This window comes from Lactuca saligna, chromosome 7, assembly GCF_052625555.1.
Source record: "Lactuca saligna cultivar CGN05327 chromosome 7, ASM5262555v1, whole genome shotgun sequence".
In the NCBI taxonomy this organism is placed as follows: domain Eukaryota; kingdom Viridiplantae; phylum Streptophyta; class Magnoliopsida; order Asterales; family Asteraceae; genus Lactuca; species Lactuca saligna.
Window position 1 is genome coordinate 10,235,194 of NC_136423.1, and position 19,881 is coordinate 10,255,074.

Sequence of the window (19,881 nt, forward strand, 5' to 3'; positions counted from 1 at the left end):
CAAAGTTGTAGTATATGCTAAACCGAGAACATCCATAAAAAGAACGCCCAAATCTGACTTCGTATGAGGAAGTTATGATTTTTCTAAGATTCGGCTTAGCAGTGCACGGCCCGAAACTCGAATTTTAGTTCGAGCGGTTTTTGGCTTACGCAACCTAAATGAGAGTTGAAGATCTCATTAATAGGAAAACAACGGTAAAAAGACAGACAAAAACAGAGTTCGTATGTAGAAGTTATGAATTTTACGCAGACGTTTAACAGTATAATCTCTTTGTACTGTTAAATTTAAGATCGGTCGAGAATTAACCAACGGAGTCAAAATGAAAGTTGTAGATCTTATTATTACCTACGCGTGGATATAAAGAACGTCAAAAACGAAGGTTGTATGTGAAAGTTATGGATTTTAGAAGTTGGAAGTGTGCTGTGCGAAAATGGGTGATGTGGCACAATCTTGGCCATTGCTTTCTCCCCAATGCTTGCCACCAGATGGTGACATGTGGCACCAAGTTCAGCCACATTTCACCCTATAAATACCACCTCTTCCACCCTCATTTTCTTCACACCTTTCTCATTCTTTCTTCTCTTTACTCTCTCTCTCTCTCTCTCTCTCTAGAACCTCTCTCTAGCCCCGAAATCCCCCGAAAAGCCTAGGGAACCTCCCTAGCACGAGGCGGAAGCCCCGGAGTGCTCGAAGGCTCCGAGAAGAAGATCTTTTCGGCTCGGGAACGCTGCTCCAAGCAAAGCCCGATTTTCTATAAAACCCGCTGTAAGTGAGCTACGTCTACGCTATTTTTAATATAGCTTTTATTTAATTATAGTAACGTTATTAGGAACTTATAATAAATACTTGGGCTACTATTATGGGTTATATAAGTATTTTTTAACGCTTATATAATAATAATAATAGCTAGACTATTAATTAGTCTCGGCGAATAATAGACTAAACTCTAGTGGTAATAATACTAGGTTTCGTCGAAGAAAATTCTTTTTAAGAAGCGAAGCGTTGTCTATGTTCGGAATCACCACCTTTTCAAGTGAGTGCATAGTTACTTTCATCTTACACATAGATATGAAGTATTTTATATATTACGTGCTATGTGTGCATATTATCTGTATACTTGTTATCTATGCTGGATGAATGTTTTTTTTTTATACAAGTTTTAAATGATTTAAACTGTATATGTATTTTATATCTACAAAAATGTTGGGGTAAAACATGGGTAGATGTAATAAGACGATGTGTGATAAAATGATGAGAGGCCTCAATGTTGTTGTTGATCCAGTCATCTAGCGGAGTATAGATGACGACCACGGACTCTTCTAGACAGTCCAGTGGAACGCTGGCAGGCTCGCAACCTGCAGGTGTTGTGAACGATGTGTTCACCGGTGTACTCCATCCCCCACATGGTTGCCTTTAGGACATTTATTGCTGAGGAACCCCCTTAGCAGTAGTGTCCATCCCGATGATGATCCTTAGGATAGGTCCCTTATGATAGGTGTTTAGGGACGTAATGTGAGGATAACGGGAACGGGTAATCGGGTTATTGTTGGTTGATGAAATTAATAAACTTATTTATTGTGGGTTGAAAACCCTATGTGCTCACCAGGCTCCCAAGCCTGACCTACTCAGTTTTATGTATTACAGGTAGTGGCGCATGAGCATAGATGTGATGTTTTGGATGAGGGATTATGGATATAAGCCAGTAGATATGAAATAATGTAGTAAGGCTTATATTGTATTGTTTATACTTATGTACTGTATCGAACATGACATCACAAGTCTTTTAATGAAATACATTTCTAAGGAAATGATTTTGATAAATCTTTATCATATTATTGTTTTGGGATAAATTCCGCAACCCTTTTATTAAAATATAACTCTGATTTTGAAATAAAGTATAAACAAAACCGGTCTTTTCTGACCGTGATTTTGGGGATGTCACATAAAGTCTCAAACTTAAGACTTTGGACATCCAAAAAAACCCTTAATACATAGTCTTAATCCATTAAGACCTTTCTACTACTTGCATGGGACACTTATAACCATTTGGACTTCATTTTTATCATTTAGAACCCTTCCTAGGGTCTAAAAGGATAGCTTAACATGTCTAAATCATAACATGCACAATATTGGGACTTTTGGGGACAAGAATGGTGTCATAAAGCTATCAAGGCAAGATCTACATCATACAAACATAAAGGCGGAAGCTTTTTACCTCCTGGAGCTTCTAGAGGACAAGATAATCTCAGATATTCAAGCTTACCTTACTTCTCCAACACCTTGATGCAATTTCCTCTTCTTCAACTACTCAAAACACACACTTTTAGCTCATATACTCAAGAGAAAGGATAAGGTACGTTTAGGGAAAACATCTCAAAGTTGTGGAGTCTGAAATGATAGAGGGTTATCAGCTCATAAGGACACATATATAGCACCCAAACCATAAATATTAGGGTTTTCTCCTAACGTGAGTACGCCCAACGTACACAAGTGTATGCCCAGTGTACTAAGGCGCGCCTAGTACTCTCAGTGTACCCTTATGTACGTGTAGCGTACTCCTCTTGTTCCAAAATTGTGTATTAGTCATTAGGGCATCTCGTGGCTATATCCTCCAGAACCCAAGGACTAAAAATGACAATGATAATAATGAATGAAAGATTCGAAAATACCTACAAAATCTTGTGATGTTACATGTGAGATGGGAACCCCCCATGGCCTTAATTGGAATGCCATGCCCCCCCCCCCCCACACACATGGTTTTATAACGAAGTGTCATGGGCACCCCCATGGTCTTTACTTGGAATGTCATGGGCACCCCCTACATGGTCTGACAACCAAGTGTCATGGTCACCCCCATGGTCTTTAGATGGAATGTCATGGGCACCCTCACATGGTCTGACATCCAAGTGTCACAGGCTTCCCCCAAGGTCTTCCATGAAAGTATCACAAGACAACTAGCATATCACGTACCACATAATCAACTAGCATACCACAAAACACGTAATGGGATGACCTTGGTGCCTTCGACCCATTAGTATGGTGAGGAGACTCACCTCAAATGCGTATTGTAGTTGAGTAGGTCCAAACTTCGAGTATCAACTCTACCACCTCCCTGGTCAAGGTCAAAGTCAAAGTCAAAGCACTACTAGAAAAAAGACCTTTAATGACGCGCTTTTTACGACACGTGATAATTAACGATACACAAAAGGACGTGCCCTTAAAATAGTGTCATCTCTCCAAAAAATTTAAGGATTTACGTCACGCTTTATTGCGTACCCTTAATTTGGTGTCTCAAGAAAAAAAATAAAAACACGGAGGGCGCTTTATCTTAAACGCGCGTCGTCTGTACCTGTCGCTTTATAATTTTAATGAAACGCGCTTTTAGTAGACAAGGGGGGAAATGAAATCCCCAAAATTTTGAAAACCCGCCTTTTTTTTTCTATCTTCTATCTATCTTTCATCTTCAACATAACAAGGACGAGCATTGCACTCTTGATTTCCCTAACTCTTTCTCATTTTCTGATTCAAACTTGAAAGAATCGAAAAAAAAATATCTATCAATTTTGAAGCCTAAAAAAATCTAACAAGGACGAGTATCCATCGATCCGACTTCCAAAAATAGAGGGCATTGATTCCACGTCTTTCGGGGTTGGGAGGAAGGAAAAAATGTTGGTCCCGTGTGATCTAATTGGTAGAGGGCATCGATTCCCTAACTCTTTCTCATTTTCTCCACCATCGCTGCTTTCGCTAATATCCACTCCGACCTCTTATGAACGCAAATGGTAAAGATCTGCTTCGATTTCCCGATTAGTCTTCATCGACGGTGGTGGTGAGTCGGAGGTGCCATGTTGATGTGATTATTACAATCGATTGCAGAAAATGAGAAGATTTAGGGTTTTTTCTTGGTCCAGTGGAATACTTTCAGGTTTCGTCTCGACTCCTTTTATTTTATTTTCTTTCTTTTCCTTTCCTTCTGCCATCTGCTTCCTTTCCCCACCTCTTCTTTCTTATTTGGATTCTCCAGGCGATATGCTACTGTGGCGATTCAGTCGGTGGCGGGTCAGCCTCAATTTCATAACATTTTAAGGGATTGCTGTTGGTGTTCATCGACGGTCGTGGTGGGTCGGAGGTGCCATGGTGATGTGAAGAAATAGAGAAAAAGGAATATAGTCATCACTTGCTGATACCGACGACGATCCGTTTTCTGCATTAGCCAGATTGAATGACTTCAATGGAGGTTCGTATTTCTTTTGTATGTTTTTTTAATCCCAATCAATGAATGGATTTTTTCCCCTGTATACGTTGGGCATCTTTCTTTTTTTTTATCCCAATCAATGAATGGATTTTTTCCCCTGTATGTTGGTTTTACAAGTGCAAGTATATTAATCTACTAATAATCCCAACTTGACATGAAGTTGATAAGTAACAAGTAAGAATAAATTGTGTTTCAGTGAGTTTGTGTTCGACCCAATTAAATGGCAGCGGAAGCAAATGAACGAGGACTTCCTTGACCTATCAAAGATGTTCAATGCAGTTAAATCGCTTGTTCGAGTGCCTTCTGTAGACCCCAAATATAAAATTGCTCTTCTTGCTTCTAAGCAGGTTCTTCTTCTTCTTTCTAGAAAAAATTGTTAGTGAAAACCAAAAATAGTATTACATTAGTAAGGAGGTTACTGGTGCAGGACCATTGTCTTGTTGATCTACTGCATGCTTGGCAAGATGGAAAACTTCCGGTTCAGATAAGCTCTGTAATCAGGTAAAGCATGGAACTTTTTTTTTATTTGTTATCTTTGACCAGTAAATGATGTGTATAATATGTCTGTATTTTGAACAGCAATCATGATAGGGTGGGGAATACCCATGTGATGCAGTTCCTTGAAAGACATGAGATTCCATATCATTATCTGTCCAAGTCAAAGGAGAAGAATGTAGACGATGAGATATTGGGGTTGGTTGAAGATACAGATTTCTTGGTCCTTGCTAGATACATGCAAGTAAATGTTTTTCTAGTAGTAGTATAGCAGCAGGATTGGGAAAAAGGTCTTATTTGTTTATTTACCCAGGACAGGTGTTGTCTGGAAACTTTTTGAAAAGATATGGGAAGGATGTGATCAACATACATCATGGCTTATTGCCATCATTCAAGGGAGGAAATCCATCTAGGCAGGCAGGTTCTGTGTTCCAATTTCCAAATTCTATTTTAAGCTTTTTATGTTTTTATGTTTTTTACTGGAGAATGACAGGCTTTTGAAGCTGGGGTCAATTTGATTGGTGCCGCAACCCATTTTGTCACGGAGGAGCTTGATGGGGGCCCAATCATTGAGCAGATGGTAATCAAAGAGTTTTAAGTTTCTCAGTATCAGTAGTATGCAGTATATATATGCTAAGGTGAAAAGTCAAATAGTTTCTGTTTGGGTTTGCAGGTTGAGAGAGTCTCGCACAAGGATAATTTGCTGAGTTTTATTCAGAAATCTGAGAATCTTGAAAAACAATGCCTTATGAAGGCAATCAAGTCATATTGTGAGTTACGCGTTCTACCTTATCAACACAACAGGACTGTTGTATTTTGAGTAAGCTCAAAATGATGCTGATCAAAACTACAGAGTCCATTATATTCCTTGTGTTGCAAAGTTTTTGTATTTCATTTTAATTATTCATTCTAATTTAAGTTGTTCTTGTTCCAATCCAAGATTTTTTGTTATTCCCTTCTTGGAATCGATAAAAAACCATCACTATCTCTAGTGGTGGCCATTACTCTGCTTCTGTGAAAACTGTAAAATGTGCAAAACCAAAAACATGAATTTTCGGAATTTATTTTTTTATCAGGTTGTGAGCTCTGTAAAATGCCTAGAGGATGAATTAGAACCTAACTCTTCTATATATGTCTAATGTCTTAACCTTTACCACAAACAGATGAAGAAGATACCAAATACAATAAGATTAAAGACGCTTTTCTTACAAGACCAAGTTGAAAAGCAAAGGAACTGTTCTTTTTACAGCAAAGCAAATAAATTTTGTAGTTTGATACTTTAAAAAAGTTGAAAGGTTACACGGTTAAGATGGAAACGAAACATAATTTTCACAACACATGGAAAATCAACACAGGTCAGCCTAATGAAAACTTAAGTAGTGGTTTAGTTTGGTATGAAAAAAATGGAATTGCTGATGGAAATCATTGTTAACCTCACTAATCAGCAATTCAAAATCAATATTACTAAATACTAATCTAATGGTATATAAAATTTTCATGTTGCATAAGAATCATGATACACAATAAAAATCATAATACTTAAAACAAACTATTACATTTGAAAAGTCTTGCTGTTACTAGGAGGAGTCTTGAATTGGGGAAAATGGAAAAAAGGAAGGAAAGAAGGAGAGGTTACATATAGACTTAAAGAAAGAAAGACTTAAAGATCAATAACACGAGAGAGATTCTGAATACGATTGAGCAAGAAATCCCCTTGCTTAATAGTCGCTTGATACAGAGCATTCTTTGCATCTGGGCGGTTGGAAGGGTAAAAAAACTGCCAACATTCTTGCAGTAATGGCATCTGCAGCTGCTGCATCAGGTGATGATAGGCGTGTCCATTTCTCTTTCTAATTATACCATCTGTTTTTTCTTGATAATCCGTACTCAGTTTGGTCCATAGTGATTTCTCTTTGATCAGCCCAAATATCCTTGATTGATAACTTTTTCATAAAATTTCTCAAACATGCACAGGATGATGATGATGATGATGATGACGTTTCTCACGAGAAGGATATTTATCTCCAATTTGGTGTAGTATTAAGTGATGTATCTGCTTTTTTTGTTGATGGTGACTATCATTGAAGTCAACGTTCGTTGACAGGAGGATTTGGCGGTTCTTCGCAGTCTAGTATCGTTAGTTTCTTGCCTATTATTGATAAGTGTGGTGTGACTTGTAAGCTTCAACAGGTATATTCATTTCAAGTTTGAAACATGATTATTATAATTATATGTTTTCAGTTGATAACACTTCATCTCTCCATCTAGATCCAATCAGAGAATCCATCTTTCCCCACAACAAGATTGGTCGTGCGGCTTCCTTTCCTTGGATTTCAGTTTCCCCCTGCGCGTTATCATTGACTGATGCAAGTTGCAAAGATCTTTCAGGGAGAGGATAATGATAACGAAGGTCTTGTCCGCCCTTGGGATCAAGCTGACTCTGAGGGTTGGTTAGATGTTCTTAATTGGAAGCTTGGTTTGATTCCTAGAACCACTCATGCTTTCATCCAATCCAATCAGCATTGTGATTTCTTAAACTTTTGGAATTTTTTGTTTATCGTTATTTTGGTGTAGGGTGTGGGAAATAGGGAAGCTATTTGGCAGAGGAGATATTTCTTAATCAGAAAGGGCCAAATTCAGGAAGATCACCTTATCAACCAAGTCTTTTCAAGATTTTGTGAAATTAGGCATAACCACAGACAAGATCAGAAACCTACTGATTTTGGTGAGTTTTTATTACAATTCAATTAATTTATTCACATAATTTTGATCATTTTTTATTTTAATTTGTTATATCAGAGCTTGAAATGATGAAAGAAAGATTTTCAAATCTTTTTGTGGGGGAGGATATTTTCGATAGTAGGGACAAAATTTACTACATTTATATAAGAAGCTTATGGCTTGATCATATCAGAAAAAGAGGAAGCAGATGAAATTCAAGGTACTTTTCATCAATCATTTTACTGTTTGACTAAGTTTTTTAACCTGAACTCTCATTGTTCATCATTTTAACTTATCTTTTATTTGATTTCATAATGCATCATTGTGTCTTTAATTCTTATCTGGTTGGCTTGGTGTATAGATGCTTCATGAAGGATTATGCATTGGTATGGATAGTATGATCTTTTCCTTCATGTATATATAGATTGTAGAATAACTTTTTTAATGTTTTGCAGCCTGACATTGTTACCGGTGATATTAATTTGTAATTTTTTTAATTAAAATGAATTATTTGTATTTGACATATTAGTGAAATGAATTATCTTTGTTGTTTATGGTATTTTATTTGTATGACATTAAATTTTATGAAATGGATTATATTTTTTGTATATGATATTTTATTTTATATTGTGAGGCATTAAATGCAAATTTAATTTGAAAATTAGTAAATCTATAAAAAATAAATTTTTTTTAACATTTAAAATTATGATACGCAAACATGCGTGTCATCTTCATTTATGACATGGCCTTTCTTGACAGAGGCTTTCTTGATACGCATTGCGTGTCATTAACACGCGCGTCGTAAGGTTATGACACGCGAATGCGTATTGTCTTCCTTTATGACAGGGCCTTCCTTGATACGCATTGCATGTTGCAACTGCGCGTCGTAAATGCGCGTCATAAATGTGCGTCGTCTCTCTTTATGACAAGGCCTTCCTTGACACGCATTTGCGCGTCGTCTGAGCGTTTTACGACGCACAATGAGCGTCGTAAAAGGCCTTTTTTCTAGTAGTGAAGTCAACGCTTCAAGATGACCTAACATGTCGAGTTACCCTTTAACTCGTCGAGTCCACCCCAAAGTTAGAATTGTGATATCGCGACCAACTCATCGAGTTTTCCTATATCTCATCGATTTTCTCCATTTTCCAACAGAATCAGGGTAACCCCAACCCAACTCATTGAGTTCCCTTATGAACTCGTCGAGTTCTTCAGGCTGTCAACTCACTTAATACACTAAGCCCTTTTTCTTGAATCCAAAGGTTCCAAACTTTAGATCTCCCTTCATAGATATGTCTAGAAGGGTAAAGTTTCCAACTTTACCCCAAGGATCATCTAATAAGATTTAGACCCAAACCCTAGCTCCTTTGAGGAGGGTCTTGACCCATTAAGCCTCTAGCCCTTGCTTCAATGTTCCATATTGCAGATCTGATGTCCTAAGGTGAACAAAGCACGTAAAGTTTCAAACTTTACGTCCATTCATGCTTGAAACACACTCCAAGATCCACTTTAGGCTTAAAAATGAACATGTTGCATGAATGGGACATGTAGGCTATTAAAGTTTGCAAGTTTATTCCTCTAGAGGTCTTATAGAGGCCATATCTACACCTTCAACCTCTGGAAACCTCTTTTCTTTCGACATCCAATCCAAAGTCCCAAAACCAAGCCTAAAACTACAAAATATGAGATCTAATAAGCTACATGTCAAGGTTATGAATTTATACCTCTGAGATGTTACCCTTGATGTAGAGTTTCTGGATCCAAGTTCACTTATCCAAGCTTGATACTTCTCTCTTCAAAACCTACTTCAAAGATCTCAAACAATCACTCAAACACTCACAAAATTCAATGAATTAGGAGTAAAGTGATTCTAGGGTTTTCTCTGGGAAAAGGGGCTGGTAAGGAGGCCATCCCTAGGAGTTAAGTCCTTTAAATTGGGTGCAATACCCGAAAAATTAGGGTTTTCCTTTCTAGTGCCAACTCATCGAGTTGGGGCTCCCCAACTAGTTGAGTAGGTCCTCTAATCTACGCGGCTAGAATGCTTTCTACTCGTCGAGGAGCCTCCCAAGTCGTCGAGTTCCTTCCCATATTTAAAAATAATTATAATTAGTTCATACTTGAACCAAGTGTTACACACCTCTTTCACAAGAACCAATGAAAGGTGATTTAGTCATCTTTCCAAGAAAACAAGATTTGCATGTATCATGTGACCTTAAGTGAAATGATTCCAACACTCCATCCTTTTGGAGTTGGGCATTGCGTTTCTTGTTGACATGTACAAGACGACAATGCCAAAAGCATGCTTTGTCTAAACCATCAGACGAATCAATTTCCAAAACACTATTACCTAAATTGTCTATAACCATCATAGTTTAATACACACCATCAAAAGGTAATGCTTCAAAATAACATACATCATTTTTATAAGCATAAATAGAACCATTATCATTATCAAAAGAATATTTGAAAATAAACCATGAAATGTAATGATGTTTGTCGTCATTTTTGACGAATAGCAATAATTGTTCAAATCCAAACATAACCCACTACTAAGCACTAAGTAATGAACACCAATCATGGTAACAAGTGACGATCTCCTATTGCTCATAATCAGGTTCTTCTTCCCATGCTCCACATCCTCACTTCTTTTTATCCCCTGCAAGTCAGAACAAATGTGAAAACACATCCTGTATAAAGGACCCACGAATTAGAATGTGATGATTTTTGGATAGGATAGTTTTAATCCAATACTTCAATTCTTTTAGTGTGGGTTAATCTAATACTTAAATTCTCCATTTCAAAAGTACTCATGAATATTGCAGCAAACCATTGCTATGTCTAAAACCTTAGTCAATCTACAACCCAATTCATGATAGCCTTAATTCATTACTTACTTCCAAAGTATGATCGACTATGGATATGTGAATAATCTAATTATTTGGGAAGTAAAACATGCAAAATGAAACACACATATAACCAATTGACAGAATACAGTAAACGATATTTTTAAATAAATCTCCATTATTTAATCATCAAATGTCAATTACATTTATTTGTTACAAGTTTCTAAATATCAATCTAATCACTAAATCTAATATCATCCTTCAGACCAATGATCATCGCATGTTGAATGTGCTTAACCCTACTTAGACCCTTTGTGAGGGGATCGGTAGGATTCTCTTGAGATGATACCCTTTTTACGACGAGGTGTCCTTCTTCTACTCTATGTTTGATAAAGTGGTATTTTCTGTCGATATGTCTAGATCTGCCATTATCACTTAGTTCCTTTTCCAAGGCAACCACTCCTTCATTATCACAGAAAATCTCTATTGGCTCCTTTATGGTTGGCATGAATCGAAGGTCTCCAATGAATTTCTTCAACCATATAGCCTCTTTTGATGATTCGCTTGTTGCAATGTACTCTGATTCATAGGTAGAATCAGTCGTTGTTTTCTGCTTGGAACTTTTCCAAGTTATCGCTCCTCCATTAAGGGTAAACATCATCTAATTTGACCGAGACATTCCTCGGGACCAAAGAAAAGTCACTAGAACGGAAGTCGGCACCGAATGCAGAAGAAGGAAAATAGTCACTAAACTAGAAGCCGGTGATGAGACAAAATTCTTTCTTCCCGAAAGACAGCCCGTAACCCCCAATCTCAAAAACCATTTCCTCTACTTGGCTTCGGGGGTCCGTGACAACTTCGTGAAAAAAGATGTAATGTAGAAGCACAAGGTCCCCATTTACATTAGGAATGTCTAGCCACCTCCTAAAACATGTATTCCAAAACATGGTCTCGCACTTCGGGTGTCTCTCTAAACGTTGCAAAAATTTGTTCGCCGATTTTGGTTTACAAGACAATGTAAGGGATGCATCAACAACCTTGTCGTGCTGCACAAATAAAAAAGGTGTTATCACTTCATTCCTAAACGAAAACTGACCTAATATTTTGTTCCAGGTCCTTGTGGTCGGACTAATTCCTTGTGTTCTGAAACAATTCATCGCATTCTGGAGGCTTCCAGAATGAAATTTTAAGATCCAGAACAATACATTCGATGTAAGTTAACAATACCCAAACATATAAACTATTTTTAAGTTGGTCCTACAATAATGACATTTATAATTTAAACTTCGGATCGTTTTCAGTTCATTCTGGAGGTGTTCTACGAATTCTCGAATAATAACTGTAGATGAATAAGCATGTTATACAAACAAGCAAACTAGGTTTTTGAAGTGAATAATGGGGATCGTAGTGGTCTTTTTCCACATTGGAGTTGCGTGCCAAAGATCATAGTTGTGTGTTAGAGATCGAAATCAGGATCGGGGTCGTGTGTCAGAATCGAATCGGAAAGTCAGAGCAAGATGTGGAATGAAGTCAAGGGTCCGGATTTTTTCAAATTAAAATCCAGAATTTGAATTTCAAATTCCCAATCCGGAACACGGACTGTTACTCCGGAATGAGAATTCTGGAAGTAAGGTTCTTGTCCACCCGAAAATGAGTCCGAAATATGTTACAGAATACCTTAGATCAAATGATCATTTTAAAAAAATAATAAAAAATGGTTATACTACTCAATTTCACTATGATATAACTATATAACTATGAAATATAACTATTTGATGCATAAAATATTAAAATGACATGTATCGTCAATTGTGAACTCAACTCTTATGTCATGCACCACCAAGCTGAGGGACTAAATTCTAAAACTTAATTGTTGAAAGTCATTCCCATTCTTCCATCCCTTTTTTAACCTCTCTTCGGAAAATTTACCATTTCTGCTCCTTACGTTGCGCTTCACTCACTCCCAGAGCAGTTGAACACGTTTCTCAGTCTGTGTTCTCTTCAAATTAAGATCATTAGAATCGTATACAGCATCCATCAATGGCGGTAGGATTGGGCGTGAATGATTTCATAGCTTGTTGTGGAAGCACAAAATTTGCGGAACAAATGGTCGCCGATGGACCTTTTGATACTTACGACAAAGCTGTTGTCGCAGCCAAGAACATCTGGTTCAATAAGGTCTGTTTATTCTTCTGTGTTTTTATGTATAATCTATTAGATCGAATTTTGATTTTGATGGATATAGTGACCACAGGTTGATGTACATGGTTGGCTCGAAGCATTTGCTGCCCATCCCCAAATTGGGCAAAACCCTTCTTCAGCTGCTAACAAAAGTTCCACAAGTGTTCAGTTAGCTCTCTTTTTCTCTACTTTCGATTAGATAACAACCGATTGATTATTGCTAGCTGGATCATCTCAAAACTTCTGATCACATTTATTAAGAGATCTGCTTGATAAAATTTAGAAGCTTCATCCTTTTAGATATGAAATATCCTTGATTTTATGTTTTGAATTTTGATGGGGTACAATGGACAGATTTCAACCTGGAAATTGATCTGAATCATAAATTTCCAATGCCTTTATGATAAGTATGTTGACCTTCATAACAAAATCGTATAAATAGAAGTTTGTTGTTTCGAATTCACATGAAACTTTATGTAATTACGACATCAACAGTAAAGAGTTAATGAATAGTAGAAAGAAGATCCATGGAGGCGATCTTATTGCTTTCTCTGTTTGTAGGTGGAGCAAGGGGGAGCAATCCACTGCTCTAGCCACTGCAACCGATTCTAGTCTACAGGTATCTTTATGTCAAATCCAATGCTATTTATATTACCTTTGTTTAATCATTCACAAATCGTGAATATAAACATTAAGGTACAAATATATAAATTGGATTACTTATGCAGGAATTATATGAGTGGAATTCTCAGTATAAGCAAAAGTTTGGATTTGTTTTCCTTATATGTGCATCTGGAAGGAGTACTCCAGAAATATTAGCCGAGTTGAAGGTATACCCGTATTTCTTCCAAATAAATATTCATACACTGCTTCTATCTCATTTCTATAAATATAAATATATATATATATATATATATATATATATATATATATATATATATATATATATATATATATATATATAACATTGTGTGGTTGACTTATTGACTCTTCTTATGATACTGTTGTAGAGGCGTTTTTCAAACAGGCCGATTGTTGAGTTTGAGATTGCAGCCCAAGAACAAATGAAAATAACTGAATTACGCCTTCAAAAGCTTTTCTCAAATGTTGATGTCACCAAAGCAGAAGGTAATATTATATTTATATTATTTCACAGCTTTGTCTTTTTTAATTTATTTTAAAAAGTTTGGAAGTCCATTCATATTCATCTTTTTAATGTGGAAGGCCGTGTGACCATTTTAGGAGGGCATTTAACCGCTCCATCCATACCCACACGGGTTCGCCCGCCCATCACAACCCACGTACTAGACATAGCCCGTGGGTGTCCAGCTGGCGGAATAGAAGTCCTATTGGAAATGTACACTTCCCAAAAGTCTGGCCCGGTGTTTGGCCAATCAGGTGATGACATGTGGACATTTCAAGGCTCGTCTGCTACCGATAAAGATGGAAGAAGCGGTCAATTGATGAAAATAGTCAATGAGTTGACTCCGGGTGTATACCGAATAAGCTTCAACACGGGTAAATATAACCCGGATGGTTTCTTCCCGTTTGTTTCAATAGTTTTTGAGGTCAAAGCGTCGCAAAAAATGGAACATTTTCATGTCCCATTGTTGCTTTCTCCTTTTTCATTCTCGACCTATAGGGGTAGCTAGGTGTCTTTTTATGTTATTGAATGTTGTTAATGTGTAAAAGTATGTTGTTATTTCTTGTGTTTCCCTTTGTGACACTTTGTTATCATGGGTTTGGGATGATTAAGTTTGTATGGCATCATTGTTATTATAGAAATAATATTTTCTATTCACAAAACCATTTTTTTGAACCTTGAATGATCTGATTATCCCATTTAATGGCCTCTAGATTAAATAAAACAAAAAGATAAGGTCAAGCTTAAAGCACTCCTATATTTACTATGTTCCAACACTTTGTCATTAGCCACAAAACATTCGCTTCTAATTTTGGAAACATTCAAATGAATATATATATACATATAACTTACATATATTTTTGTTGAATGTCCTATCTCTATATTACAATTTTGACTTTTGAAATCAAGAAAGTTGTTAAAATGCAAGCTATCAAAGAAAAGATCAGTGATATCCGAGGGTTGCGTAAGTCAAAGTCCGACACCAGAGAAGAACAACATCAGGTACGGTTGTTTGTAAAATTTGGTTTTCCCCGATCCTCTTGTTCAAAATGATCATTTTGTGATTAGACAAAAATTATATAAATGTTATGATTATGAAAGTATGGATAATAACATTATTAAGTATGTAAATGGAAAAAATACAATAACGGTTTATCTACTTCACCTTTTTATGGTATAATCTTTAAACATTGGCATGTATTATCTTTTAACATAATTGTATATATCTTTTTGTAATTTGTAACAATTTGTAAATATGGGGGCGTTTTTGTTAATTCTTATATTAAAAACAAATTCGAGTAAATTATAGTTTTGGTCCTATGGTATACATCTTTTTACAGGTTCAGTCCTAGTTTTGTAAGTTTGACACCACTAAACCTCATGGTTGGCAAATCCATCGGTTTTGGTTTCTATCACGGTTACCGTCAATGTCATTCCTATAAGTACGCATGAAATAACTTTTTTGCCCTTGGACCAAACTTAGTAAAACTAAAAATTTTTATGGGCGAATTCTATAATTGAGATTAGGAATAAGAATCTTAAATTTTGAATTAAGCCCCCATTGTGCTCCTAACTTCCATCCCCAAGGCATTCTCCCTCTCACCACCAGTCCACCTCCATTGCAACCCCATAGTCGACGACTCCAAAACCACCAACATGTTGTACCGCCTCACCTCCCCTCACAACCTCTAAACCGACATCGATGTGCTTCTCCTCCGGCCACCAATAAACCTTCGTAGGTCGTGACTGTCACCTTAGCAACACAACGGATGCCAAATTTCCATCTTGATTATGATTTAGTTTTAGGTTGAGGAATTCGTTTTTGTTTTGATTTAGTTTAGGGATTTCAATTTGGTTATGATATATGGTTTAAGTGGTGATGGATGGCATTTTTAAGTGGTGGTGGGGGGTCAGTGACAACAGTGGTGGTGCTAGTGGTGGAGTCAACGGTAATAGGTAGAGGTCGATGAAATCAATGGCGAGTCTAAGATTCGGGGGGTGGTGTTTAGGTCGGGCTGTCAAATCGGATAGTCGTGTCATTTTTTTGTCTGACACGACACAACACGACAATGTTTTATATAACATGAACATGACACGACACGATGTCTTGTTTTTTTTTCATTAACACAAAAACAAACCAATTAAAACACGACAACACGACACGATACGACAAATATAATATTACATAACTATTATTGTATTTCGTTCGCACTTAAAAATATATAACACGACAAAAACGACAAACACGAAAAACACGACAACCACATGCTTAATCGTGTCAATTTATGAACACAAACATGACACGACACGACATCGTGTTTTTTAATCTTGACACGATAACGACACAAACACGAATTTGAATTTTGATTTCGTCCCGATTTCGTTTCAGTTCGTATATTTTTGTCGTGTCGTGTCATAACTTGACACCCCTAGGTTTAGGGATTTCAGTTTGGTGGTGATGATTGGTGGTGGTGATGTTGATAGTCGAGATGGTTGTGGTTGGTGAGTCCGAAAGACATTGGTGGAGCCTATGGTTTTATTGGGGCTTATTAATAATTCAAAAAACAAGGGAAAGACATAATAAGGCCATCTTGTATACTCTCCACGCCAAGGGTCGTGGAGAGCTTCTAAATCAACCGCCTCAGGCCACCACAAACCACCGGAGTATTCTCCAATATTGGAAAGAAGAGAGAGAAGAAGAAGTTGGGAGGAAAGAAGAAGACCATTGGCCATTTACAATCGTGATGCCTACCACGAAACAGCTCCTCCACGGACAACTTTGTTGTGAGCATGCTGGTTGGTCTAATAACATCTTAGTTATTTCAATAATTCATTTGTACATGATATAATATAATAATACTGATAGTAACTAAGATAATAACTAAAACCGATAGATTTTATTAAAATTTAATGATGTCAAATTTTCAAAATTAAAACTAAATCTCCTATAAAAAGTTATATATCATGGGTAACAAATATAATTAGTCAACAAAATATATAGATGAAAAAAAAAACTATGATGGGAACCCATACACATGTCATGCCATGTTGGCAACTTATCATTTCTCGTAGTATTTACATGTTTTACGGTTCCTTTTTTTAGGGTGAATGGATTTTCTAATATTTGATGTAAGGGCACATATAAAAAATATTAATTGAAGTATTAATTATAAGAAATATTACCATAATTAAATGTGATAAACATTAATTATATATAATATTACCATAATTAAATGTAAAATATATTAATTATAAATCATATTGATTATAATTAATATTTATCATATTTAATTATGATAATATTTCATAAAATTAACACTTTAATTAATGTTTCTTATATATATCCTTAGAATACATATTAGAAAATCCCTTTTGGGGAATGCAATATGTGTTGTTTTTGTTTGATAAGGTGACATATTTTGAACTTTCTGCCATAAAAATGGTTTTCAATTGAATTGTTGAAAACTTGTTATAAAATAACAATAAATGATATTTAATCTGTTTTCTTAAGTTATTTATTTAGTTATATCTAATAAATTAATAATTTTTGTTTGTTCTAATTATACCATTTAGAGTGAACTTCAACCGGAAAATTTTGTTATATTGGATGTCACATTAACATCACGTAGGATTCAATTAAATTTATCAAATTGAAATCCTTCAACGATGTAACAAGAACCTAAAAAGTTGTTTATTTATGTGTTAGATACAATTGAAAGACTACTGATTCAAAGAACAAATTAACTGTTGTTGGTTGTTATTTTATAACATTAACCATCTTTTAATCATGTTTTAATTTTTTTAGAACATGTAAACATAAAACAAAAACAAAAATATCAACATCAACATGAACTAATTTGGTTTTTAGGCTGAGTTAGAAAGAGCACAAAGTGATCAATTAGCTCAGGAGGCAAGGCTAATACGACAAGCTGAAGCTGCAATGGGCCTACAAACCGAGGAATTTATCTACCATGGACCCAAACTCACAGGTGACCACTTGAACAAAACGGGCTATGGCAATGGCTTAAACAATCGACATGTTGCCGATCACTCAAATGCACGTGAGCATAATGGCTATGATGGTGCGTACGCCACATCCCCGAACCATGATAGCCGAAAGATGGCCATACATCACAAGTGTTTGTAGACTAAAGTTATTTTTCTTTTATACTAGCTAGGGGTTTCTTTTTTTATCAAGAGTGTATATTCCAACTATTAAATCTATTCAAATATGTAAACTTGTTTAAATTTGTGATCATACTTATGGTATTTATTTAAAAAAGAAATGAATATGATCGGTTTAGACATTTTGTTTTGTTTTTATGAGTGTTTAGATTAAATCATTCTACTAAAATGAGTTCAAATTTAACACTTTATTTACTAAAGTAATTTATGTTACTTGTAGTGAAAAAGGTTTATATAAAGTTAAAGTACAATAAGACTTAAATAATTTAGTTCTATTTTTGTTTTCAAGAAATTCGATGATATAATTTTGTCCCACCAAATTTTAAGGGAAAATTAAGAGTAATAACAATGTACTTTACTTTTTTCTTTTTACTAATATATTAATTGTATTTTAATTTTTTATCCATAATAAAACCACAGTTATACTTATTTACCTATAATAACACTAAAAGTAAATATTGTTATATTTTCTTACCCAAATACTTCCAATTTTTTAATATAAAACCCAATAATAGCACTATGTGATCCATAATAACAATGCCAATTATATTTTCTTACCCAAATACTTCCAATTTTTTTACCAATAATAGAAAGATATTTGTGATTTTGCCAATAATAATAATAATAGGTACCAAATAAAATATATTGTTCATATTTGTAGCAAAATCTAAGTAAATTCCTATACGAATAAAAAGTATAAACTACAATAAATAAAATATATATATATATACACTAAAGTTGTGTTTGGCACGCCACAGCTAGCTGATAAGCTAGCTTATTTTTTAAGCTTTTTTATGTTGCCGTGTTTGGTAAGCCAAAAAGTAGCTTTTAAGCTAGCTTTTTAAAAAACTACTTAGACAAGCTTTTTAGGAGCTTTTTTAAAATTTTCCAAATATACTCCTTAATTAATTATAAAAACACATACTACTACATGTCCTTTTATGTAATTTTATATATTTCAGCTAGTTTTACCAAACGCTATTTTTTATCAGCTATCAGCTAGTTTTTTATTTAACAGCTAGCTTTTCAGGTAGTACGTCAAACATAGCCTAAAGTCCTGATATTTTTCACGATTTGACAAGAAAGTTATAATTTTTTTTTTACAGTAAAGTCATAACTACCGACAATTTTTGATACACTTACCATTTTTTGTTGGTTAGCCGATAATTAAAACTTTACTGTCAAAAATATAAAGTTTAAGACTTTTTTTTTTCTTAAATCATTAAAAATATTGGGACGTTAGTGTATAGTTTTAGTTTCCATAGAAACAAATAATTTTATCAGCCTCGTGAGACCTAATTCGTAACCCAAGAACTTTTAATTGTGATTTACATCGCAACATCACTGTTTTTTTACCATCATCTTTACTCTGCTACAATCATTGATCACAGAAAACAAATGCAAAAGAGAGAGTGAGAAGACTTGTAAATATTTCTTTTTACTGAAAAGATGGGACAACTTATACAAACAAAAACATCACACCCCTAGTCAAAATGGTGATAATGTAGAGAATGGGTAAAAATAGCAGTTTCATCTATTATGATTTCTTAGTTCTCCATTTTTAGGACTGCAAAAATCCAACATAACATTGATTCTTTTTTTCTTTCTTGATTATCTCTATTTTTTCAATGTCGGTTTGTTGAAATTAAAAAAAAAAACTATTTAACAAGAACCAAACGTTAAAGATTTCAATAGAATTTAGCTGACAAGAACAGGTTTCAATAACTTTTATGTTTAAAAACTATCATACCATTAAATTTCTAACAAAAAATGATATATATATATATATATATATATATATATATATATATATATATATATATATATATATATATATATATATATATATATATATATATAGATATACACTAAAGTCCAAATATTTTTAACGATTTGACAAGAAAATCCTAAACTTTATATTTTTTTACGGTAAAATATTAATTCACGATTTGACAAGAAATTCATATACTTTATTTATTTTGACAATTTAGTCATAATTATCGGCTAACCGACATGGTAAGCATGTCAAAAACTGTCGGGTAGTTAGAATTTTACTGTTA

The 19,881-nt window shown here is 34.9% G+C and overlaps 2 protein-coding genes across 3 annotated transcripts; both read left to right on the forward strand.

Annotated features, from left to right (window-relative positions):
• Positions 1 to 4,334: 4,334 nt before the first annotated feature.
• Positions 4,335 to 5,021, forward strand: LOC145006651 (formyltetrahydrofolate deformylase 1, mitochondrial-like). The gene is made up of 4 exons (XM_078965730.1): positions 4,335 to 4,377; positions 4,424 to 4,602; positions 4,683 to 4,756; positions 4,835 to 5,021. The coding sequence occupies exons 1-4, from the start codon at positions 4,335 to 4,337 to the stop codon at positions 5,019 to 5,021; spliced, it is 483 nt and encodes a 160-aa protein (XP_078821856.1).
• A 7,167-nt stretch (positions 5,022 to 12,188) lies between these two features.
• On the forward strand, positions 12,189 to 14,298 carry LOC145006530 (transthyretin-like protein). 2 transcript variants are annotated; one of them, XM_078965610.1, is made up of 6 exons: positions 12,189 to 12,489; positions 12,566 to 12,660; positions 13,054 to 13,111; positions 13,221 to 13,322; positions 13,503 to 13,620; positions 13,717 to 14,298. In XM_078965610.1, exons 1-6 carry the CDS (start codon positions 12,352 to 12,354, stop codon positions 14,142 to 14,144), a joined length of 939 nt encoding a protein of 312 aa, XP_078821736.1. In that variant the 5' UTR covers positions 12,189 to 12,351; the 3' UTR covers positions 14,145 to 14,298. The 2 variants fall into 2 exon arrangements, with proteins under 2 accessions (XP_078821736.1, XP_078821737.1); XM_078965611.1 differs by having other exon boundaries at positions 13,735 to 14,298.
• The last annotated feature ends 5,583 nt before the right edge of the window (positions 14,299 to 19,881 follow it).